Here is a 25,071-nt window from a genome sequence, read left to right on the forward strand (position 1 = left end):
GGGTGTGTGTATGTATATATATATATATATATATATATATATGTGTGTGTGTGTGTGTGTGTGTGTATAATTTTATATATTTTTTTGTTTTGTTTATTTATATATATATATATATATATATATATAAACAAAACAAAAAACCCTAGGGACCACTTTAAGATGACTAGATTATAATTAGATAAACACATTGTCTGTGTCTGGTGCTGCAAAATATGTGGAGTATATTTATATTTGTTGTTTTTATTTGTAAATATCCTCCACATATTTTGCAGCACCAGACACAGACGATGTGTTTATCTAATGATAATGTAGTCATCTTAAAGGGTTTTTTTGTTTTGTTTTGTTTTGTTTTTTTGTTTGTTTGTTTTTTACATTATAAAAATGCAAATAGGCTTGCTAAGGGCATTTTCCTTTCAAATGCACCGGTTTTTAGGTGGTTAAATATTCTTTAGGCTCGGTCTCCTATAGTTTGTGATCCACTTCTCTTTGTCGCTTCATTAACAGCGAGGTTTCAGACGCGCATCTCGAGCGCGAGCGTGTTGCTGTGCAGATTGTAAAGCACGAGTGGGTGGAGCCCAACCTCGGGTTTCTATAGAAACCGAGAGCGTGGGTTTCTCCCCTCCATCTATAGTCCGCTATATACCGTGTCCTGCGCTGTGATTGGCTTGTTCGGGTCCCGCGTCGGCCGCTGTGATTGGCAGGTAATCGACTGTTAACCAATTCCGGCGCAGGAGGGCGGGGTTTTGTTGGAATATGGGTGGAGAAAATGCGGACCGAGATCCAAGCGCCTGCAAATTCTCCTTCTTCATGCGAAACTCTTGATCCACTCCCACACCTTCCCAAACTCTCGCCGCGTCCAACACACACACACACAGCTCTCCTTCACAGCTCTCGCTCATAACAGCAGCTCTGAGCTCGGTCCGCAGCAGGTAGATCGCCATCACTCTCCACACGACACGCTCGGGCTCTGCTCACATGTAGGAGTCAGCGCTGCCTCCTTCCACTCAGCTCCGTGAATCTTGAACGAGAATCGACGAGGAACTTTTTCTTCCATTCGTGGGACCTACCAGACCTTTTCAGGTAGGGTCATTTTACCCTTTGCTGTCCTTCACTCTCCAGTCTGAATACGGTTGTTCTTTACATGTCAAAGTGTCATGATGAATGGACCGAGAGAAATGCTCCAAAATGACTTATGTGTACAGCATTTTTTACATTGACGTCCATTAAAAGGTAAGAAGTTGCCGTTTTGAAGATATGAGGTGGATTTATACAGCCTATGCAAAAGTTTGGACACCCCTCGTCGAGTTGTGTTGATTTTCTAAGCGAAACTAAAGGAGCAAATCAGTAATCCTTCCTTAATACGGTCTTTTCCTGCACATTTTAGACACAATTACTATTTATTTTTTGCCCTTTTGCACACACACACATTTACATTTTTATATTGTTGTATTTATTTATTTATTAATGCTTATTATTTGCAATATCTTACTATATATAATTATATAAAAATAATAATAATAATAATAATAATAATCCATTATTATAATTATTATGCTTTACAAAGTACAGAAGTGTGTTTTCTGTAGAGGATGTTTAACTTAATTTCACGTAAAAAAAACACCTGCAAATATACCAGGGGTGCCTGAACTTTTGCACAGTACTGTGTATTCCACATTTGGCTGAGGTTGTGGACGGGTTGTACATGCAGTGTTTTAGATGTCAGCTAACCTCTAGAAGAAATAACTCTAAAAGTAGTAGAGTAGAAGTGTAAGGACCCCGGATCCTTAAGGGGGCTGGACCGGAGCGCGTGCGTTACGTAACGCGAGGTTAAATGATCTTTAGTGAAACACAGAAGCGCTTTCCGTTCCCAGCACCCGGCCAGGAGCCTGATAGTGATCGAGACTCGGAGATCCGCGCTGGGAAAAAGATCCCGAGAGAAAGCGGAGCTGATCCGAGCTCCAAACGAGGCTGGAGGCTGGAGGCTGGAGCAGGCATGGGCAGGTCGTCCGTTACCCCCAGCAGGGTGCAGGGTGCAGGGTGAGCTCCAGCCTCACGCTCTGTGCTTGATGTTGTGTTTTTCAGCTTCATCGGTGGATGGTGTGTGTGTGCCCGCGCGAGCGCGCGCTCCGGGACGGCGCTGGCCAACTCCACCATGGAGAAGTACGAGAAGATTGGAAAGATTGGAGAGGGGTCGTACGGAGTCGTGTTCAAGTGCAGGAACAAAGACACGGGTCAGGTCGTGGCCATCAAGAAGTTCGTGGAGTCCGAGGATGACCCCGTGATCAAGAAGATCGCGCTCAGAGAGATCCGGATGCTTAAGGTAAAGGAGAGCTGAGATGTGAACAAAGTAGCCTAATGGTTCAGAGTGGTTCAGAGTGGTTTGGTGTGGGATGGTTAACTGTAGAGAAATTTTATTAACCATCCCAAACTGCCACGAGCCTCCACTTTCTGTGCTTCTGACATTTTAGATGTTTTGTGGATGATGGTAAAATAATGGAAAGCATAAAAAGGACGTTTGTTGATGTTGATATCTTTATATATGTTAGTAAAAATTTGTAAATAAATAAATTAATAAATAAAGTCTCTAGCACCAGGCAACACATAAGCAGCGGTTGCATATCACAACTTGATGTGACTGAGCTTTTAGAGGCTTTGGATGCCAACAACTCTGACTTGATGAATTTCTCTAGAACCAAAACACCAAACCACCCCTGAAAGACTGTGTTTACATATCAACCATATAAACATGCAGAAAATGTAAAGATTTGGTTGAATCCCCCTTTTAACACCTCTGGTTAAACAAGTGCATTGGCATTTTTCAACCTAAGGTGCTTAGAAAACACCCTGACTCCAAACACACACAGAAAAAGGCTAATGGGCAGATTCTTCAGCAGCAGCTACAGAGAAACAAATCGTATTCTACAGATGCAGAAGACAGGGTTTAAGCTGAAAACACTGAAGTATGACCTTAAACACTGCACATCGAAGCTGAAAGTATAAGGTCATGTTCATTAGACAGGCTGTGGGAGTCTGTATCACTCTTCACTCCCTGTTCACTCCCATTTAACCCCTTAAACATCAGCCTCAGTTCCTCAGTCTCAGAACAACATCATCTGAAAAGTGGTTATAGAATAATTAACTGTACTGAGTAATAAGTCTTACAATAAGTGACTAATAAACGTGCTGTTAAAGGGGGTTTATTTACATACAAGTTAACCTTGTTTTAGTTTATGTGTGTGTTTTCATCTGTGTGTGAACAGAAATGTATAGAGGCCCCAGCATTAATATCATAGGGTGATTAATGTGACCTCAGAGCCAAGAATTAAGTGGGAGTAGAAGTGTAATGACTGAGGGGTGAGAGAATAGCCAGTGACCCACAGAGCTTTATACGCACACTCATCCTGCCTTTTTACGACCTCACTCTGTGTGCCTGCCTGAGTTTGTGTGTGTGTGTGTGTCTGTGTGGGGGGGTGGGGGGGTGGATCCTTGCTTAGTAAAGAGCGTACCCAAAACAAAACATGCCTCGTTAATAAAGAAAAGAGTGTGTTCGCACGCACACACACACACACACACACATACACACACACACACACACAAAGACCGGTTCTTAATGATGGGTAATTCCTGCGCACTGGGGTTCCGTGAACAGACTTCTCATGGTGTGTTTGTGTGTGTGAGAGGCCAATTAAGCTGCCCTGTTCCATAAGAGTGAAGCTGTGCTTTCAGCTTGTTGTGCTGCAGTCAGTGTTCAGTTCTACACGGTAAATCCAAATATTCAGGTTCTGGACACTTTTCTCAAGCTGGTGGTTCAGTGGCACGTTAACCATGTAGAAAACAAAGTGTGGAAGCAAATCTGTGCCTGTGTCTCAAATATGTCTGGCAGTTTCCTGAGGTTCACTTATGTACCAGCAATACTTAGTAGTGTTTACATTTATGGCATTTGGCTGATGCTCCTATCCAGAATGATTTACATTTAAAGCAGCATTATAGAGAATTGGTATTTCTTGCTCCTGGGCTCCCCCTACAGGCGGGTAATGTAATTTATGCTTTGAGCCCCCACTAAAGGGCACACTTTACACGTGCATTTGGTGGTAGGAGTTAGGAAGATTCTAAGGGCCTGTGACTGACGGGCCCTAAAAATGTATTAATTGAGTATTTTAGCAGAATTGTTAGTGAGTTGTGGAATCCAGTGCCCCTGATTACATTGAAGAATCAACGGTACTTCGAAGCTGTTTTAAGGTAAAAATGCTACGTAATGTACAGGTACGTTTAGGAGTCTTGCCCAAGAACTCTTATCGGTGTAGCATGAATACCCCCCCCTGTTACTGCACCTTTAAAATGGTACTGTGCTTTATTCAAAAAGCTTACTGTAATTTTAGTGTAAATGGACAAGGCTGTAGAGAATTTGCTGTAGGGAGAACAGGTGGGTATATGTAAATACTGTGTTTTTATGACATCACAAAAACACTGATTTCAAAAGGGGGGTTATTTTTGCAGCTTAGTTTCCTCATGTGGACTGCAGAGCGAAGAATACACTCCCAAACTACACACACTCTTTTATTATGATTATGATGATATATGCTGGTATTCCAGTAAATTAGCTCTTTAAACCACAGTGTTTCGGCATCAGGGGAAACGAGAGAGCTCAAATCTTTCGGATACAATCACACAGTGTTTAGGTTCACATGCTCCACGGTTTTACAGTCTTAGATATGACAGATATATGAGCTGTCTCCTAGATACGTGGATACTAGTTTGTAGTGTGCTTGGCCTCTGTGCAGTGTGTGTTTGTGTGTGTGTGTGTGTGTGTGTGCTGGTTTAACTGTTTAATGTTAGAATCGTAAAGTGGAGGCTCCTTTAAACAGGGCGGTGGATGGTGACCTGTTGCCATTGGAGATGTTGTGTGTGGCCTCTCTGATTTTACGATGCCTGTCAGAAAAGACATGCAGCAGCTTGCCTCTGTCCACACACACACACATGCAAACATTCCTCTTTGACCACATATACGTTGCAAAAGTAAAAAGCATATTTCACAGACAAGTGTGTGTGTGTGTATGCATCAACAGCAACTGAAGCACTGTAACCTGGTGAACTTGATAGAGGTGTTCCGGAGGAAGAGGAAGCTGCACCTGGTGTTTGAATACTGCGACCACACCGTCTTAAACGAGCTGGATCGATACCCCAGAGGGTGAGTGGTCCTTTCCCCTTTTTTACTGCACAAACTGACATATTGTTTCCCTGTTGCTGTGGTGGCCAGACGTGCTTGTTGTGGAATGTTTACAGCAATGTGTTCCCAGAATGCTTTGCTGGCTGACCGCATCCAAATAGCTGAATGTAGCTGAATGCGGAGGGCTCATAAAAACAACCCAGACAAAGCACTAACTTCAGTCTCCAGTGCATTTACACCACATCCATGCTTAAAGGATGCTGATAAATGACTTCCTGTTCGCTTGTTTATCAAAGGTAATCAGAGTGTCCAGACACTGTTAATCTGACAAGCCTCTTTTTCTCCTGGGCACATCTTCTCTACTGCTTAAATCTACAGCTGATGCAGCCCTGTGTGGCCTCCAGTGTTGCAGCTTTTCTGTTCTGGACATCAATGTGACTGTGTTGGAAATTGTATGTCGAATTGTACTGATTGACATATTTGTCAATAATAACCAGCAGCATGCACTATATGTCCAAGTATTTGGACATGTAGTGGACACCCCTTCTAATGAATGGACACCCCTTCTAATGAATGCATTTAGCTACTTTAGGTTGCAACCATTGCTAGCACAAATGTGTAAATGCACAAACACACACACACACACACACACACACACACACACACGCTTGTCTAGTCCCTGTAGAGAAGAACTGCCAAAAGAATAGGAAGCAGATAAACACGAATTAGCACCATGCCTAATGGCTGACGTATAAAGCACCCCCCCCCCCCCCCCCCCCAGTATTGAACTGTGGAGCATGGAGTTGAGTCACTAGCGTTCTTGTCACTGAATACAATCAAATCCTTCAGCAATGCTGTTTCGAAGTCTAGTAGAAATATACTCTTGATTTCAGAACAAACAATATACTCAGCAGGTGTCCCAATACTTTTGTACACATAGGGTAACACCATCTAACAATGTTAGGATTTCATGTTGTGTGGACGTCAACATTCTGAAAACTTCCTCACAAATGCACATTCTTATCTTATGTCAACATGATGTTGGTATGTGGCGTTTGGAAGACGTTGGATTTTGTCCGTTTAACATCATGACTTGAAATCAACAAGAAATGAACGCCAGCTGCCGTCACTACTTTATGCCAAACAGATGTTGAACACTGGCATAAAGGCATTGTCCTGACATTGAATTTTAGATCACTCAATGTCACAACCTACATTTAACCAGGTATCAACATCTGTTGACATTGGTGGCAAGCTGGGAATGGATCACGTCAGCAAAATGGGAGAAAAAATAATTTTGCTGCCCCAAAAACATGTATCTCCAAAATATGTAGCCTGACTCAGTGTATTGTGACTGTATATATGGGACAGGAAACACTTCCTTTTACTGTAGGTTCATGTGAAGAGTAAATCAGGTCAGATCAAGCCTGAAGGATCTTTTCAGAGTTTAAAGAAGCTCCACAAATTCCAGGTTCTTCAAAAACTTTTCCTAGGACTGTGCATCCAAACCAAGAAACACTCTGGGGCAGTGTAACAACATTCAAGGACACTCTGCACATATTTCCACAACGACAGATTTATGAGGCTTCTCTGAACTTACTTTTGGAACGGACATTTAGTTCCATTGGCTGAGATTATTAATGGCTGGACAGAAACACAGCCATTGTACACCTCTGAAAGAAAGGCCTGTTTCACTCAATAAGTCTCTTAGCATATTTATTGCATGCCAAACAAATGAAACATGAGCTTATTTACCCCTATGCTGGAGCTGTCTTGAAACACAGAAGAGGAGGGGCAGAGGAGGAGATGGAGGAAAAGGAGGAGGAAGGGAAGGGAAAGAGGGCGCAGTGTTGATGGCTAGATTTAGCTCACTCTGTCACAGAGCAGATCTTTGAACCCAGAGTCAACAAAACACACGCACACACATCCAGTGGCATCAATAGCGAGCGTTCTATCTCTTTCTCTTATACACACACATAGATCCGCTCACAATAGCGCTTTTACATTATATCTCTCACACACACTCACACACATTAGCGCTGGAGCACAGAAATAAAAGGAAGAAAAGGCACATGAGAACCTTTAGCACAGGGGCGGGGTCAGCCGGGCAGTGGACTGGCCTATTTTTAAAGTGTTGGAGAGCTTTCTTAGACTAGCGTTATTTCAATTCAGAAGCATTAGACGCATTGCCAAAAGAACAGGCTGCCTTGACCATAGGCCACCATGACCAATGCCACACATCAGCTAGAATAAAACCCCCCAGCACTGGGCTGTGGAGCAGTGGAACTACATTCTCCTAAACTACATCATACAACATGTAGTAGAAAGCTTTGTCGGAAGGCATAGCTTTAAAATTCAGTATAATTTCAGGCAGGGTTGTGGGTTTGATAGCCAAGCTTGGCAAGCTGCCACTTTTGTGCCCTTGAGCAAGGCCTTTGACCTGCGCTGCTCCCTGGGTGCTGCAGTGATGGCTGCCTGCCGCTTCAGGCATGAAAATATACACTATGTGTCCAAATACTTGTGGACACTCTTACTAATGATTGTATTCAGCTACTTTAAGTTGCAACCATTGCTGACACAGATATGCAAATGCACACACACACAGCTTGTCCAACAGTCTTGTCCCTGTGGAGAAGTACTGCCAATAGAATAGGTATCTCTGGAGTAGATGACGCCATGCCTAATGCCGGGTGTGGGCTAGAGGAACATTGAGCTGTGGAGCTGTGGAGCTGTGGAGCTGTGTTCTTTGGAATGATGATGCAGGGATATAGCAGACCCAGAGGATGGGGTCCCATACGGAAAATAAATATAATGAGATATATTTTACAGTAAAGAAAATCTACACTACATGTCCGACTGTTTGTGTAATTGTATTCAGCCACTTTAAGTGACACAGCTTTAAATAATTAAATAATTTGCTTGTTTTTATGGGATTGTGTGGGAGAAGGATATAATACTTTGCCCCAGCTATATTTCACAACTCCATAGGCTCGGTTTCGGAGTCCTCAGTTGCAGTGGTGTCCAGATGTGTGTGTGAACATCACATAAATGAATTTGGCCTATGACTTCTGTTGAGCTGGTTTTGCAGTGTTTGTTTTTGTTTCTGCAGAGTTCCAGAGCACCTGGTCAAAAGCATCACCTGGCAAACTCTCCAAGCCGTGAACTTCTGCCATAAACAAAATGTAAGATTTAACACCATCTTGTGTGTGTGTGTGTGTGTGTGTTTGACTGTTATATCTTGAGCAACACCAGTTAAAGATGATTCTCTATGGGGAGAGTAAATGTGAGTATCTTTGGGTACCTTTGGAAGATTGAATGTGTGCATACGTATGTGTGTTTGTGAGCGAGCGAGAGAGAGAGAGAGTGTGTAGTTGATGTGTGTGAGGTCAGGTTTCTGATGTGAATCTAAATGGTGAGAGTGAATTTAAAGCTGCTGTAAAAGTGGGTAAATGCAGCTCCCAGATTGGATATCGGCCCCATGTTTCCTCAAGAGCCTGACACACACACACACACATACACACCAGGCCACATCCGACTCCATCAGCAGCATTACATCAGCATACTAAGCCTTTGTGCAGCCATGCCAAACACAAAGCACATGTAGGTGTTTGAAAGTGTGTCTGAAACCATAGACAATGATCAATTTTTAATTTAACTCCTGTGTGTTTTTGTTTGTGTGTGTGTGTGTTTAGTGTATCCACAGAGATGTGAAGCCAGAGAATATACTCATCACCAAACACCAAGTCATCAAACTCTGTGACTTTGGCTTCGCTAGGATCCTTAGTATGTGCACCCACACACACACACACACACACACACACACACAAATTAAGTCCTTCTACAAAACCGGTAACCACTGTTTTAGTCTCTACCCTTTTACTGTCGGCAGCATTGCCAGTGCAAGGGGGAGTTATGAATGGGTGGGTCAATTGACACTACTAACTTGGGAGAAAAAGGGAAAATTTGACAAACAAAATAATTTAAGAAATCATAATAATAAAAACAATAGAACACGATACTTTGATATATCAATATTTCTTACAGCCCTAAAAACTTACTGTTTGTATTTTAAAAGTACTGACAAAAACTTTAGTTGAACGCTTAGACAACTGTGTGTTTATTTATTTTAATAACATATAATAACATTATAAAATATACATGTCAAATAACCTAAAAAGAAGTGTGTGTGTAGAGAGAGAGAGAGAGAGAGAGAGATGATATATAATGTGAAATATTTTAAAAAGAAATAGCAGTATATACACTAAATCCACATAATATAGAAGTGTAGTGTATACACTGCTATACCTTACTTATATAAACAATCACACGCTAAAGAAAACTGGGACACATTTCCTTAACAATGCACTGTTTCCATCCCTGTGTGTGTAGCGGGGCCATGTGACTATTATACAGACTATGTGGCTACTCGGTGGTACCGGGCTCCGGAGTTGTTGGTGGGGGACACTCAGTATGGCCCTCCAGTGGACGTGTGGGCAGTGGGCTGTGTGTTTGCTGAGCTCCTTTCTGGTGCCCCCCTGTGGCCTGGCAAATCTGACGTAGACCAGCTGTATCTCATCAGGAAAACGTTGGGTGAGAGATTTAGCCACATCCAGCTTGTTTTCAATGCACATAAAAAAAAGTAAAGAAAACTGTGCTGTCCTACAGATTTACCAGACTCAAAAGCAATGAAAATCCATTCAGTCAATAAGAGACAATAAGAAGATGGAAACGTGTAAAACATGTCTACTGTTACTGTTGTGTTTGCAGGTGATTTGATCCCAAGGCATCAGCAGGTCTTCAGCAGTAACCAGTTTTTCAGTGGAGTGTGTGTCCCTGAACCTCAAGAAATGGTGAGTGTATTAGAGCCTCCAGATAAGTCAAGTTACATCCTGGCTTGAAATGCCCTATACGCAATTAACAGGCTGACTAGGGCTGCCATGTATCCATCATATACCTGACGGAGTTCACATAAATAGCAGGGAGGACCTCTATAGCAGCTGAGGTTGAGGTAATTATGTGAGCTAAATCTGGTGCCATGGAAAACAACACGCTCTCCTCAGGGGTGTTTGATCTGTCTGCAGCCACTAGCAGCGCTGCATTATTATTCTGGCCCTATTATTCCTGGCACTGAAAAGAGACTTCAAAAACCACGAAAGCGTTTCTCAGGGATTTTCTCTCGACCAACTGCGACATGCTGACCTGTGGCTAAGAAGATTCTGGTAGAGCTGCTAGTGGTAGCACAAAGACCCTAAACTTGTGTCGAGGTAGTAACACACACACCCATACAGCTCCATATTTCTGTCTTTGTAGACTGTATAATGCTAAATAACCCAACACTATTAACTACTCACATTCCAGATGTGGAACCTAAAGCTCAATTGCCTATCCAGCCTACACCAGTTTAGCTCCACCCACTCACACTGGAGTTATAAGGAGTGTTCTTGACTGGACTGCTTTTTAAAGACAGGCACAGTACAGGGCAGCCAATCAGTGCATTGACTCATTTGCGTATACTGTAATCGTCTTAAATCACAGTATTAAAAACGTATGGATATTGATGTAGGTATGAATGATAGGCTTTATGAGTGTTGTTTTGGAATAACCCTCATGTTGTCCATCATACTGGGGACATTTGGTCCCTGCACAAATATACATGCACACACAGAAACACAAATACGCATATATTTCCATTCAGTCAAGACATGGCTTTACGTGTGGCCCATGAGAAAATACTCAACGTGTGAGGGGACATTACCTCATAATCCCTTGTGTGTGTGGGTGTGTGTGTGTGTGTGTGTGTGTGGAAAAAGGAAAGAAAAAAAGACAAGAGCTATAGTGATATAAACTCTATTTGTTGCTTAATATATATGTGTGTGTGTGTGTGTGTGTTTGTTTGTTTGTTTGTGTGTTTCTGAACGCAGGAGCCTTTAGAGCAGAAGTATCCAAACATCTCCTACCAAGCTCTGAGTCTGATGAAGGTGAGCTATAGAGGTCAGGGTGACTTTACCTAAACTGAAGTACTTTATAGATGGACTATGTTGAATAATCAGGACCGATCCCCTCTCGTCCTTGTCTCTCTCTCAGGGCTGTCTGTGTATGGACCCTGCTGAGAGGTTAACGTGTGAGCAGTTGTTGGAGCACCCTTACTTTGACAGTCAGAGGGAGGAGACGGAGAGTGCCACGCGGGAGCTGGAGCGAGCGAGGAGGCGAGCACAACGTCAACCTCGTAAACACCTTCCCCCAGGGGTAAGTCACCACACCAACCACACTAGCAGGAGTAGGGAGGGGTGCATTCATCTGTGATTTTGTTTACAGTATATGCTAATCTGTGTGGAGTGAAACAGTGCATGCTTTAAATCTTCACTCTAAAATATGTAAGTTATAATATATATATAATAAAATACATATGTGTGAATAATTTATACTTCATACCTGGAGGATAGGTCATAAGATTTAAAACTAGTTTGAGATGTTAAGGTCTGTGATGCACCAGGTTAAAACAGACCTGGCGACCTGTGTAGTTCTCTCCCCTTAGTTGAAATAAAGAATAATTCACATTCTATAGCAACACTGGAGGCACACCACAGTGTTTCTGTTACTCTAGCATCCCAGTTGTCCACTGGGCATCAGTATAAAGTACATCTGAATGAGATCAAATCATATCATTCGGCTTACTCGTGTGTTACTTAGCTCTGCTAAAGCATGAGTAGACTGATAAATCACTGTGCTGATCAGTTATTTATCTCAGTGTTACTGAGCTTTACTAAAGCACGAGTAGACTGATAAATCACTGTGCTGATCAGTTATTTATCTCAGTTACTGAACTCTACTAAAGCATGAGTAGACTGATAAATCACTGTGCTGATCAGTTATTTATCTCAGTTACTGAACTCTACTAAAGCATGAGTAGACTGATAAATCACTGTGCTGATCAGTTATTTATCTCAGTGTTACTGAGCTTTACTAAAGCACGAGTAGACTGATAAATCACTGTGCTGATCAGTTATTTATCTCAGTTACTGAACTCTACTAAAGCATGAGTAGACTGATAAATCACTGTGCTGATCAGTTATTTATCTCAGTGTTACTGAGCTCTACTAAAGCCTGAGTAGACTGATAAATCACTGTGCTGATCAGTTATTTATCTCAGTGTTACTGAGCTTTACTAAAGCATGAGTAGACTGATAAATCACTGTGCTGATCAGTTATTTATCTCAGTTACTGAACTCTACTAAAGCATGAGTAGACTGATAAATCAATGTGCTGATCAGTTATTTATCTCAGTGTTACTGAGCTCTACTAAAGCATGAGTAGACTGATAAATCACTGTGCTGATCAGTTATTTATCTCAGTGTTGCTGAGCTCTACTAAAGCATGAGTAGACTGATAAATCACTGTGCTGATCAGTTATTTATCCTAGTGTTACTGAACTCAGCTAAAGCATGAGTAGACTGATAAATCACTGTGCTGATCAGTTATTTATCTCAGTCTTACTGAGCTCTACTAAAGCATAAGTAGACTGATAAATCACTGTGCTGATCAGTTATTTATCTCAGTCTTACTGAGCTCTACTAAAGCATAAGTAGACTGATAAATCACTGTGCTGATCAGTTATTTATCTCAGTCTTACTGAGCCCCTTTGTTTACTTAAATGCACTATTGAATGTAACCTGAATTAACAAGAAAAGTGAACTAAGATATCTAAATAAAAATGACATTCTATACAGTTTTGAATGTAGCAAGCTTTTGACAAATCAGAAAACACAAACAGGTATACAATGAGTATTAGGATCCCCAGAAACTAAAATGAAGCCTGAGTATAAACTGCTGTAAGAATTTCAGAACACTTAATATAGCAGACTAGATAGATAGATAGGCATCTATTTAGTAAAATATACTAACATAAGAATTACTCCAAGAAAACCGACAACCAGTAACAGCAAGGGTGGTTTAAATTAAGGACAGTTCATTCAGTATTTAACCCTCACTATGTTTTAGTGTTCTGCACAACTGTACTTTAGGTATTTTGTTATAAATGATCTGACGCTTCTTTTTTCTTTCCACAGTACTTACCTCAGCTGACCAGCAGCAGTATCTTCCCAGCTGTGGACAACAGGAAATACTACAACAACCTGCGCAAATTCAACTACCATTTTCCAAACATCTAACACTCAGACACACATTCTCCAGTCCGGCCCTATAAATCCTCTTTTACACTTGTGGCGTTATTGTGGTGCAGCCTCAGAAACAAAAACACACACATGCTGAACATCACCTGTCCTGGCCTGCCCTTGCTCAGAGAGCGAAGCCCCTGAGGAGGCTTAGTCATGCACCTCACTCAGGGTCTCCCTGTATAACAGCAGGTGTGTGTGTGTGTGGCGTGGGAGGGAAAACTGACTGCAGAACGAGGATTCTCCACTACTGAACTACAGTTAGACTGTCAGTCTGTGCTGCTGAGGACTGCATAAGACTGTGCGTGGTTAGACTGTGTCTGTGTGTGTGTGATAGACAAGGAGCCTGGCTCTGCATGTAGATACACTGATCTGAGTGCAACACTGCCTTTCTGATTGCCAAAGTGCTGCAAGAGAGAGTTGTAAATAAAGTAAAAGTGTAACACTGACACTGTTTAGTGTGAGACTAACAGAGCTGTATGCCATTAGATTAGTTTTAGTCATGTGAAAAAATAGGACACCCCCTTTTTTATTTTATTTTATTTTATTTTTTTATTTTTTTTACAGATTTCCACATATGGACGTTTGATCTTCATTTGATATTGAGAGCTGGAGGTAATAGAACTAAACATATAGACACATGGCAGATTTATTTTTTTAAATACATTATAAAATATAATTGATAGAAATGCAGTTTTTGTTCAGATATTGAAAAAAGGGTCTTTTCATGGGGTGTCCTATTTTTTCACATGAATATGTTAAAAAGACAACTGCAGGACTGATTCCTCTTTTATTTGTGTTGATTTTGTACGCATACCGTCACTCCTCTCTGTGTTTTGTTTAAACTCTTGTGTGGGAGCATGGAAGTGTTTAGCCCTCATAGCATTTTTATTCTAAATTCTATTTCCTAACATGTTGATTTTGGCATGAACTACAGGTGAATTTGACAAGATACTTTTATAAGATTTTCTAGACATTGACTTGCACCCAAATGCCAAACGCCCCCAGCCCCACAATCCTTTAACTCACCTTCTTGCCTTCTGTGTGTAAGTAGCCTCGTTTGATATTTTTCAAAGGGCTTTTTTTTAGAGACAGTGGAGGAGTAAGGAGGGAAACATGACGTTATAGATCTCGTAATAAAGATCTTTCAGCAGTGCTAGTGTGTATTTTGTCCCTTTGTCCTTGCTGCAGGTGTAAGCCTTTAAGGAACACTGTTGCTACATTTTTCTGCCTAATTACACATAACTTCTGTACTGTTTGTCATACAATCTGTCACACAACGTACCTTCCATTGTGAAATGAAACTAAGCTATTCCGTGCAATGGGCAGAACCTAATCTTCATAGTCCCCAACAATCATGTGATATAATAGGAGAAGGCTGCAGACGTACCCTCTTATTTTGGCTATATGTGACCTGCCTTTATCACACAATTCCTTTCTTTAGCCTGTAGTTTCCCTTTAAAAAACACACCAAATGTAGTGCAAATCAAACCTTTTCTTTTAATTCAAGAAATATGCCACGATTCACACACCAATTTACAGATAAATACAACAGTATTACATAGTAAACACATACGCTTTACTTTCTTAATACTACATTATAGACATCCTGTTTCCTAAAGGAACCAAATAAAGCTCCATCACAAAGCTTTGGGTATCACACTCCCATTGTTACTGCTTCTGTACCAGCCACGAGATCCAGGCATACCAGTTTATTTGGCTGGTGTAGGCTGTGAGGTGTTGGCTAAGCCAAATCCAGTTCTATGGTGAGTTTGGGCAGGGCTGTCTGCACTCGATCTGTTGTTTTCTCTTTCTCCTTTATTCCTGGCAGGTCACTGAGGAACAAATACTCCAGATTCCTGAAAGTAACAACACACTGGAGCTGAATGATATGGCAGGGGAGAGAGTCACACTGCAGTGGTTTACGGCTTGTAGATGAATGCTGCAAGATTCAAAAACCAAAATGCCCAGATTTGTTCTAAAGGGAGCTAATTATAATTCTAGAAATGGAAAGGGTGTGAATTAAAGGTGCCCTCGAATGGAAACCTCTATTTATCTTGGCCAAGGTAAATAATGAAAGTTTGGAAAATGGAAGTGAGAAACAATGTCTCTTCATTGACTGTACAATCAAAACAGAGCTGTAAAACAAGCTACTTTTAAAACCCAAACACTGTTATGTAACGATCCTGACACCTTTATTTATGTACCCAAAATGTACATACATCCCATCCCACAAACGAAAGCCCTGCTAGCCCTAATTAAGGCTGGCGGTGGTACAAAATGTATTGGTCACTTCGGAAGAACAAGGCTAACTGCACACCACGCAGAGAGGACACAGGGAAGACAGGAATACTACCCAGTAAGATTCTGGAATAGTTGCCAAATATAATTTTAATGTCCTTTTACATAAAAGAGCATTGTAAACCAGCCAATCAGAGAGAAGATTATTCTTTTTTAAAGAGCCCACCACAAGGCACAGTAGCAGGGCTGTAAATAGGCTTGTAAATGTACATCCTGGCATTTATTGCCTCAGTCAAAGTCACATACTTCCTGTTGTTACATCAAAGGACAACTAAAATACTGAATAAATACATTCTGCGGCACATTTAAACAACTTGGATTTTCTGGTCAGGGCTGCACAATATAGACACATTTACCATGTTTATATTGTAATGCATCTGAAATATCCCTTCCAATGTACTGAAACTAAATTAGACCCCAGAGTTGACCCCGGATATGATCTGCTGCCCGTCCAGCATACCTCCTGAGGTCATGTACACATAAGGCAGAATAAAGGAAAGCCAACAAGAAAGGCAAGTTCCAGTACACTATTCCAACAGCCACAAATACACAGGAGCAAGTGGAGTTTATGGTAAATATAAGACTGGTGAGGCCTTGCAAATTTCACTTTAAAATATCTTACCTGTTCACTTCAAATAATAATTTAATCTAAGAGTCTGTTTACACCTGGACACTTCATGTGACTAGTATCTGGATCATATCCTATTACCAAAATATTATCAAAATACTATTACACTATGTATCAAACGTATCTCTGGGTAGTCAGACTGAAATCTGATCGCTGTGTAGGACAGAAGATGTGAATTTGCTTGTTGCGCTGATATTATTACAGGTGTTTCAGTCCTACTGGGAGGGGTTTTGGTTGTGGAATGAGTCTTGGAGAGATGAGTCTCAGACCACCACTTGAAGTGTTCTGAGTGATCAGATTTGTATCTTGTTTTAAATGATTCTGGGGTGCGTTTACACTAGCATTTTTATGTGATTGTCAATTACATCTCTATTAAGTAGAGATAGTTAGCTAAATACAACATATTTAGCATAACATATTCATATTGTTTTATTTACAGTGTTTACTTTATTCATAGTATTATTTGCAGTATTTCTATTAATAGTACAGTAATAATTGCACAGCATCCTAATAGCATAACACACACCGCACAGCGTAAAACAGTCAGTGATTGGTTAGAGGCTCATTTGTATACTGAAATTTTTACAGTATCAGAACAGCAAGGCTGATATAGGGCTGACCATTAATAAACTATACATTGTGCAGTCCTACAACACAGTCTGTAGCAGAGAAGTGAAAATGAGTGCGAAGATTTATTCATGAAGGTGGATCAGCAGCTGTGTGCTCGTCTCTTACCTCAGGTGATGGAGAGCTATGATGCCTTTGTCCGTAATGTTGCCACAGGAGATGACCGACATCATCCTCATGCTCCCCTGCAGGTTCTCTGTCTGACTCAAGCGCTCCAGACATGTGTCCTCTATGTATATACACTTATTCAGCCTTATCTCCTCAACATGCTCCAGACCATCTACACACACACAGAAAGCAGATTTACCATCTACTTACCCTCTGCACACTTCTATTTAACCTCCTGTACATAAACACACTTTCAAACAGGCAGGGTGGCATTTTTGTGAAGTAAATACATACACTGCAAGCTTTTTCTGATAGGCCTAGCATGTCTTAGTCAGTTCTTTACAGTAGGAAAACTGTACTCTACCATCTGTGCCTGCACTGCAATTCATCCAGATTAATGCATCACATGTGAGGAAGTGTAAAGTATACCTGTGTAGATTGTAAACACTGTATTTCCATAAATAATCAATAATAAAACTTACAAGATCATCCAGTTTATACTTGAAACAAGAGGAATTTTAGGTTTTTCGAAAGTGTAAATCCCTAAGCAGTGGTGTTAGGGGGTCCAAACTTTAGCATAAAACTACATACACATGAAAAAATAATTGGATACTGGCATCAGCCCAGAATTTTCATATGTATGCCTATCCCTAATATTTACGTAAATGTCACATAAATGTAGGAAAGAAAGAAACTGGATAGGTATAGGCTGTTTGTTGTGCTGTGTTTCGTGTCCTGAAGTGGCTCCTAAAGAGGCAGCAGCCAGTCAGCCCTAGTGCAGAGGTTGTGTTGTATATTTGAGGAGGTGTAGGGTTGTACTGTGTATGTATGAGGAGGTGTGGAGGTGATGAGGCACAGGGTTGCTTTAAGGCCACAGACGAGCGCTGACTGGCTGGGTGTAAAGCATCCCTTCTCTAACAACCAGCTAAATGACACTCGGGCCTCTCATACACCTTCACCTCTGACACACACAGTGGAAACTTTCTCAGTGATGTATACAAACCCTTCCCCTCTGCTTTGAATCAACCCTCTCAACACAAATACCTTCTCTCTACAGCCTTGCTTCAAACCTTTAAGTGAGGGAAAGATCACATGGTGGCCTGTATGTGCATATGACTTGCAGACATAATTCAAACCAGGATACACAAGGCCTATGCCTATGCTACTCATGAAATGTGTGTGGACAGCTTGCCTCCATAGTTCAACAACTATTCAGATTCATATCATGTCCAAAACTACTATATTAAGACTCCACAGATCTATTAGAAATAAGGCCAGTCTAAAACATTGCCCAGTATTTTCCCATCATCTACTGGTTCCATAAAGGTGCACAGTGCTGATGGATATTCTTTTATCTATGTAGGGTATCTAACTGGCTATTACGATATGGGTACAACCTAGTGTCTTCAGACTGAGATGGGACAATCGCAGAATAAACTATCTTCTACATCTCTAGTTTCCTGACTCTTCTTCCTGGAAGAGACTATACAACAGTGCCATTACTGGCTTCACAATGGAGACGATCACAATTGGGATGTAGACTGGGATGTTTGACTCTCAGAGCAGTTAGGACAGTCTATAAATGAAAATGTAAATATTCTACATTAATATCAGAGGAAAACTGAATATGTGCTGATTGGTCTTATTTTGCTCATCATTAAAAGGTTATTGAGGAATGTAAGCTTGTGCAACATGACTCTCTTTTCACATGTTAGTATGTTATCTTTGTTCTGATTGGCCCCTAATAAAGAAACACACTATGTGTCCAAATGTTTGTGGACACCCCTCCTTATAAATGCACCATGCCTAATGCCAGGCGTGGGCTAGAGGGATATAAAGCCCCCCCACCCCCCCCAGCAATGAGCTGTGACATGGTGCTTCATCTGTGGGTTGGACATATAATAACAGTTGCTGCTGTTTGAGAGACTAAAGGGATTCTCCACCAGAATTCTCTGCTGGCAACTGATCCCATCTACCAAAATGAAAGACAATGAATCATATGATCAAATCAAAATATGTGAATGGCATGTTCATAATTCAAACTGGCACATTTTGCTGAAAGGAGATGATTTTAAACTTCCTCAGTGCACAATTTCAACATTACAACAACTAAACTACTAAAACCACTAAACAAAATAACAAACCTCATTTGCAAAGCCTGCTAGTTAGTTTGGGGTATTGCTTTGAGGTTGTCAGTCCCATTATTTCACTTCAGTACACAGCAATGTTAGCACAAATGTAGTCAAATTCATACTTCAGCTCATAATTAACATAACATGTCCTTGCACATGTGTTGCACACACTTCTTTTACTTACCCAAGTAATCAAAGCCCCGGTACATGATGCAGGACTCTGTGGCATCAATAGCCTGTATGTGGTACCGACCCAGTGGTCCAGTCGGGAGCCCGTTATAATCATACTGCCAGCGGTCGAAACCACGGAAACGAACTTTGGCCCCACATCTCAGGAGCCATTCAGCAGCTGCACGGTCCGGACCAACAGCCTTAATCCGCTCATAATCAACTCTGCGAGAGAGTGAGAGAGTGAGACAGAGAGACACACACGGCTCAGAGTCATTTATAAAGCCCTGTTTGGATTATAGAGCACTGACGTAATTCAAAGAGAAAGAAAAGTCTTTCTTAGCAAGCAGAGCTAAATATGTATTATATATTACATGTATTAGATATTACATCTTCAAAACCTTCCAATTGCCCATTCTCTTCAGTAACATGCCACTTCAAACATTTCCCAGTAACAGCAGCGCGACACAGATGCACTGTGACTGTTCACAGACTATGAGGATTATCTGCGGTGGCTGAAACGAACCCTGGTGACTAACTTACAGCCCCATAACTACACAAATTTGACAAATAAACAAAAGGAAATTAGTCATGAAATATGACTAAAAAGCAAACTTTCTCAACTAGCTGGTCACCTACAGACCTACAGAAAAATAAGATAATCTGTATATTTTTTCTATAAAATCCTATAGACATATGAGGTGATGTCAGACTATAGCTAAAAAGAATGGCTGGAAAGGCTGAATTATGTATTTGAGTTAAAAATACATATTTATTTTACTGTTCTTTACTTTACTGAGAAAAGGGAGATCAACAAATTGATATAATTTGTCTATTTTAGAAGTTTTCAGAGGTTTTTTTGAGACCTTTTTGAGACCTCAGATTTCTCTTTTATTTTATATTCTCAAGTATATTAAAATGATCCAATGGGATTATTTGACTTCCAAACATATACAAAATGTATATGTTGCTACTAAGTGCAAAATGTTCACAGGAAATAATATGGCATAACTACATGAAGTTCACACAACGTTTTTGTATGAATGGAAGTAAAATAAATATAGTAGTAATCCAAAGGGGTCATCCTCTCACAAATCCCCTGAAATCGAGCCCTGGTTTTCTGGGGTGTCTTTACATATTCCTTCACGGTTCCTCCTCTAGTCTATCCGGCTGTGTGAGCACTGCGGCTGCTGGTTGGGAACTACACTGGAACACGTTACTTGTTGAATACAGCGTTGAGCCAGCCCCAGAACCCTCTGCTGCTCCCTGGTGGTGGAGAGCGTGTGTAGCACACACACCGCGCTGTCCGGGCGAGGAGTCTCATAACTCTGGTCTGCAGAAGAGCAGAACAGTCAGCCTCGATTAATCACTATTCATTGACTCTAAATCCCTGTTTGTTCTGCATCACGATAAAAAATATTGTATGCAGCTTAATTCAGGGGTTTTAAGCCTACATGTCCCGTTATAATAAACCGATGATCATTTATTTACATCCTGTACATCTGCACTCCTGGACCTGGACTACTGACACTTTGCACATGTTTATTCAGTACAGTCATTCAGCTATCTGTTCTGTATTAAGTGTTGTTTTTAGCTTCTCCTGCACATTATTCATTCATTCATTCATTTTTACTTATCTTTATTATTTATCTTTATTATTCATTATTATTATGTTGTGTTGCTGTGCTGTATTGTGTCACTGCTAGCTACTAGTCGCTTAATTTCCTTCGGGATCAATAAAGTATCTCTCTATCTCTCTATCTGTCTAGTTTATCAGAGTTGTTCAGTCGTTGCCTAAAGCCATTTCCAACGATGGTCATTTTACTCCACACTACAGTGAAGGTCTGATCCAGAGGGTATGTAAGAAAGCACGATTTCAACGCCAGTTAACTTAGACACATAGTCTAGCCTGCCCAGTACTAAATCAGCTAAGGGACATTCCTATTGCACTGCCCTCCTCTTCAGACTCAGCTAAGTAAGTAATCTGGCAAGATAAGAAATCCTGCTTTGTGAAACACCCCAAGGACTCACTACTTCGACCAGAGACGACACGTTATACGAGAATGTAGTCTTCCTTAAGGACTCGTAATACTAAACTGGCATATATAGATTAATCTATCGTAACAGTTCTGAATGAATCTTAAACTAATCGGTTGTAGAGTAAAGGTTCACCTTTATGTGTCGTCTGCAGTGTTATTTACATTCTGCCTCCGCCATGCGCCTAACTTCCAGCCTACGTCAGCTCCTTCTCGTCTCCTATTGGTCAGTGAACGGTAAACCACAGAGCGTTTAACCTAGACGTGCAACTCCACTTTACTTCCGGTTATACCGACGAACTCCTCGTAACAGACCGGATACACCGCCGCCCTGCCGGCGCATTGATTAGAAAGAAGCCGCGAAAGTATTATGGTGGAAAAATAAAAGGGATCACTTACTTGGATGGTGCATAGGATGCTCACCTGACATTCAACTGTTGTTGAACAATGTATTAAATGCAACTGGACTGAAAGTTGAATGTGAATCTACCCCGAACCCTAACCTTAACCTTAACCCTACCTTTGAGTCAAATCTAACCCTAAAAGGGTTAAAGTTACGGTTAGGTGCAGGGTTACATTCTGTTGACAGTTCAGTAGCATTTAAGAGACATTTAGTTGAATGTCAGGTGAGCATCCACGAGGCATCTACAAAGAACCATCCACGTAAAGTAATACAAAAAATCATTAGAGACATTAACCCCTCCATCGATTGAATACATCATTTCTGAAGGAACGATTCATGAAATTGAGGGCACACTGTATGTCTCGTGAATATAACTTTTCAACCATCATACTTCAGGGGCTGTTACTAATCCCTTCATTATCTATATAGACGACCACAATCATAACCAATCAATTTAACCCACAGCTAAAGCTCAAGGTTTATCTGACACCACCTGTCTGATGTGGAATAGATCTTAGATCTTAGATCAGCACTTCTACACTTAGAGGTTTTGGGTGTGTTTTTTTTTGTATTTATTGGGTGTGGGTTTTTTTATTTATTGGGTGTGGGTTTTTTTATTTATGGGGTGTGGGTTTTTTATTTATTGGTTGTGGGTTTTTTTATGTATTTATTGGGTGTGGGTTTTTTTATTTATTGGGTGTGTTTTTTTTATTTATTGGGTGTGGGTTTTTTATTTATTGGGTGTGTTTTTTTTTTGTATTTATTGGGTGTGTTTTTTTTATTTATTGGGTGTGTTTTTTTATGTATTTATTGGGTGTGGGTTTTTTTATTTATTGGGTGTGTTTTTTTTTGTATTTATTGGGTGTGTTTTTTTTATTTATTGGGTGTGTTTTTTTATGTATTTATTGGGTGTGGGTTTTTTTATTTATTGGGTGTGTTTTTTTTATTTATTGGGTGTGGGTTTTTTATTTATTGGGTGTGTTTTTTTTTGTATTTATTGGGTGTGGGTTTTTTATTTATTGGTTGTGGGTTTTTTTATGTATTTATTGGGTGTGGGTTTTTTTATTTATTGGGTGTGTTTTTTTATTTATTGGGTGTGTTTTTTTTATTTATTGGGTGTGTTTTTTTTTGTATTTATTGGGTGTGTTTTTTTTATTTATTGGGTGTGTTTTTTTATGTATTTATTGGGTGTGGGTTTTTTATTTATTGGTTGTGGGTTTTTTTATGTATTTATTGGGTGTGGGTTTTTTTATTTATTGGGTGTATTTTTTTTGTATTTATTGGGTGTGGGTTTTTTTATGTATTTATTGGGTGTGGGTTTTTTTATTTATTGGGTGTGTTTTTTTTTGTATTTATTGGGTGTGGGTTTTTTTATTTATTAGGTGTGTTTTTTTTTGTATTTATTGGGTGTGGGTTTTTTTATTTATTGGTTGTGGGTTTTTTTATGTATTTATTGGGTGTGGGTTTTTTTATGTATTTATTGGTTGTGGGTTTTTTTATTTATTGGGTGTGGGTTTTTTTATTTATTGGGTGTGGTTTTTTTTATTTATTGGGTGTGGTTTTTTTTGTATTTATTGGGTGTGGGTTTTTTTATTTATTGGGTGTGGTTTTTTTTTGTATTTATTGGGTGTGGGTTTTTTTATGTATTTATTGGTTGTGGGTTTTTTTATTTATTGGTTGTGGTTTTTTTATGTATTTATTGGTTGTGGGTTTTTTTATGTATTTATTGGTTGTGGTTTTTTTATGTATTTATTGGTTGTGGGTTTTTTTATGTATTTATTGGGTGTGGGTTTTTTTATTTATTGGTTGTGGGGTTTTTTATGTATTTATTGGGTGTGTTTTTTTTATGTATTTATTGGTTGTGGGTTTTTTTATTTATTGGGTGTGGGTTTTTTATGTATTTATTGGGTGTGTTTTTTTTTATTTATTGGTTGTGGTTTTTTTATGTATTTATTGGGTGTATTTTTTTTATTTATTGGTTGTGGGTTTTTTATTTATTGGTTGTGGGTTTTTTATTTATTGGTTGTGGGGTTTTTTATTTATTGGTTGTGGGTTTTTTATTTATTGGGTGTGGGTTTTTTTATTTATTGGGTGTGTTTTTTTTATGTATTTATTGGGTGTGGGCTTTTTTATTTATTGGTTGTGGGTTTTTTATTTATTTATTGGTTGTGGGTTTTTTTATTTATTGGGTGTGTTTTTTTTATTTATTGGGTGTGGGTTTTTTATTTATTGGGTGTGGGGTTTATTTTTATTTATTGGGTGTGGGGTTTTTTATTTATTGGGTGTGGGTTTTTGTTATTTATTGGGTGTGGGGTTTCTTTTTATTTATTGGGTGTGGGTTTTTTTATTTATTGGGTGTGGGGTTTCTTTTTATTTATTGGGTGTGGGTTTTTTATTTATTGGGTGTGGGGTTTTTTTATTTATTGGGTGTGGGGTTTTTTATTTATTGGGTGTGGGGTTTTTTATTTATTGGGTGTGGGGTTTTTTATTTATTGGGTGTGGGGTATCTTTTTATTTATTGGGTGTGGTTTTTTTATTTATTGGGTGTGGGGTTTTTTATTTATTGGGTGTGGGTTTTTTTATTTATTGGGTGTGGGGTTTTTTATTTATTGGGTGTGGGGTATCTTTTTATTTATTGGGTGTGGGTTTTTTATTTATTGGGTGTGGGGTATCTTTTTATTTATTGGGTGTGGGTTTTTTTATTTATTGGGTGTGGGGTATCTTTTTATTTATTGGGTGTGGGTTTTTTATTTATTGGGTGTGGGGTATCTTTTTATTTATTGGGTGTGGGTTTTTTTATTTATTGGGTGTGGGTTTTTTTATTTATTGGGTGTGGGGTTTTTTATTTATTGGGTGTGGGTTTTTTAATTATTTATTGGGTGTGGGGTTTTTTATTTATTGGGTGTGGGGTTTCTTTTTATTTATTGGGTGTGGGGTTTTTTATTTATTGGGTGTGGGGTTTCTTTTTATTTATTGGGTGTGGGGTTTTTTATTTATTGGGTGTGGGGTTTTTTTCTATTCACCATGTACAGTTTTAAAACACTCCATTAAATAATAACACTGAGCTAAGATTGTATAATGCAGCTCATTGTATAATACCTGTCTGGTATGGAACAGATCTTAGATCAGCACTTTAGATGTCCACCTGTACCACATGTTTGTGTGACATTTGAAATGGATCCAAATCCATACTGTGATGAACCATTCTTTTATTTATTTATTTTTTATTTTATTTGATCTTTAACACTGCAGCTCTTATTTCTGTCTTCCTTGCCCTTTTGCCATTGACTAGGCTTTGCTCTCTGGGCTTCTGTCATGACCAAAGTTTTC

At 39.7% G+C, this 25,071-nt stretch overlaps 2 protein-coding genes across 3 annotated transcripts; one reads left to right on the plus strand and one right to left on the minus strand.

The window, feature by feature from the left end:
• The first annotated feature begins 822 nt into the window (after positions 1-822).
• cdkl1 (cyclin dependent kinase like 1 (CDC2 related kinase)) lies at positions 823-14,494 on the plus strand. Of its 2 annotated transcripts, none has more exons than XM_072678249.1 (10): positions 823-1,080; positions 2,083-2,320; positions 5,067-5,188; positions 8,277-8,349; positions 8,860-8,950; positions 9,557-9,757; positions 9,935-10,017; positions 11,089-11,145; positions 11,252-11,413; positions 13,234-14,494. In XM_072678249.1, exons 2-10 carry the CDS (start codon positions 2,153-2,155, stop codon positions 13,333-13,335), a joined length of 1,059 nt encoding a protein of 352 aa, XP_072534350.1. In that variant the 5' UTR covers positions 823-1,080; positions 2,083-2,152; the 3' UTR covers positions 13,336-14,494. The 2 variants fall into 2 exon arrangements, with proteins under 2 accessions (XP_072534350.1, XP_072534351.1); XM_072678250.1 differs by lacking the exon at positions 823-1,080 and adding an exon at positions 1,981-1,991.
• Positions 14,495-14,815: 321 nt separating this feature from the next.
• Positions 14,816-21,556, minus strand: dmac2l (distal membrane arm assembly component 2 like). The gene is made up of 5 exons (XM_072677019.1): positions 21,475-21,556; positions 20,523-20,635; positions 19,319-19,527; positions 17,003-17,174; positions 14,816-15,197 (listed from the first exon to the last, which is right to left on the minus strand). The coding sequence occupies exons 2-5, from the start codon at positions 20,624-20,626 to the stop codon at positions 15,083-15,085; spliced, it is 600 nt and encodes a 199-aa protein (XP_072533120.1). The 5' UTR covers positions 20,627-20,635; positions 21,475-21,556; the 3' UTR covers positions 14,816-15,082.
• Between the last annotated feature and the right edge of the window lie 3,515 nt (positions 21,557-25,071).

This window comes from Salminus brasiliensis, chromosome 4 (genome assembly GCF_030463535.1).
Source record: "Salminus brasiliensis chromosome 4, fSalBra1.hap2, whole genome shotgun sequence".
In the NCBI taxonomy this organism is placed as follows: domain Eukaryota; kingdom Metazoa; phylum Chordata; class Actinopteri; order Characiformes; family Bryconidae; genus Salminus; species Salminus brasiliensis.

Excerpts from the sequence above, each read along its gene's own strand:
- cdkl1 (XM_072678249.1), top strand. The coding sequence starts at position 2,153 with ATGGAGAAGTACGAGAAGATTGGAAAGATTGGAGAGGGGTCGTACGGA. Across the intron at positions 8,350-8,859 it reads ACTTCTGCCATAAACAAAAT|TGTATCCACAGAGATGTGAA; the intron begins GTAAGATTTAAC and ends GTGTGTGTTTAG. Across the intron at positions 8,951-9,556 it reads TGGCTTCGCTAGGATCCTTA|CGGGGCCATGTGACTATTAT; the intron begins GTATGTGCACCC and ends CTGTGTGTGTAG.
- dmac2l (XM_072677019.1), bottom strand. The coding sequence starts at position 20,626 with ATGAGACTCCTCGCCCGGACAGCGCGGTGTGTGTGCTACACACGCTCT. Across the intron at positions 19,528-20,522 it reads CTCAACGCTGTATTCAACAA|AGTTGATTATGAGCGGATTA; the intron begins GTAACGTGTTCC and ends ACTCTCTCGCAG. Across the intron at positions 17,175-19,318 it reads CCGGGGCTTTGATTACTTGG|ATGGTCTGGAGCATGTTGAG; the intron begins GTAAGTAAAAGA and ends GTGTGTGTGTAG.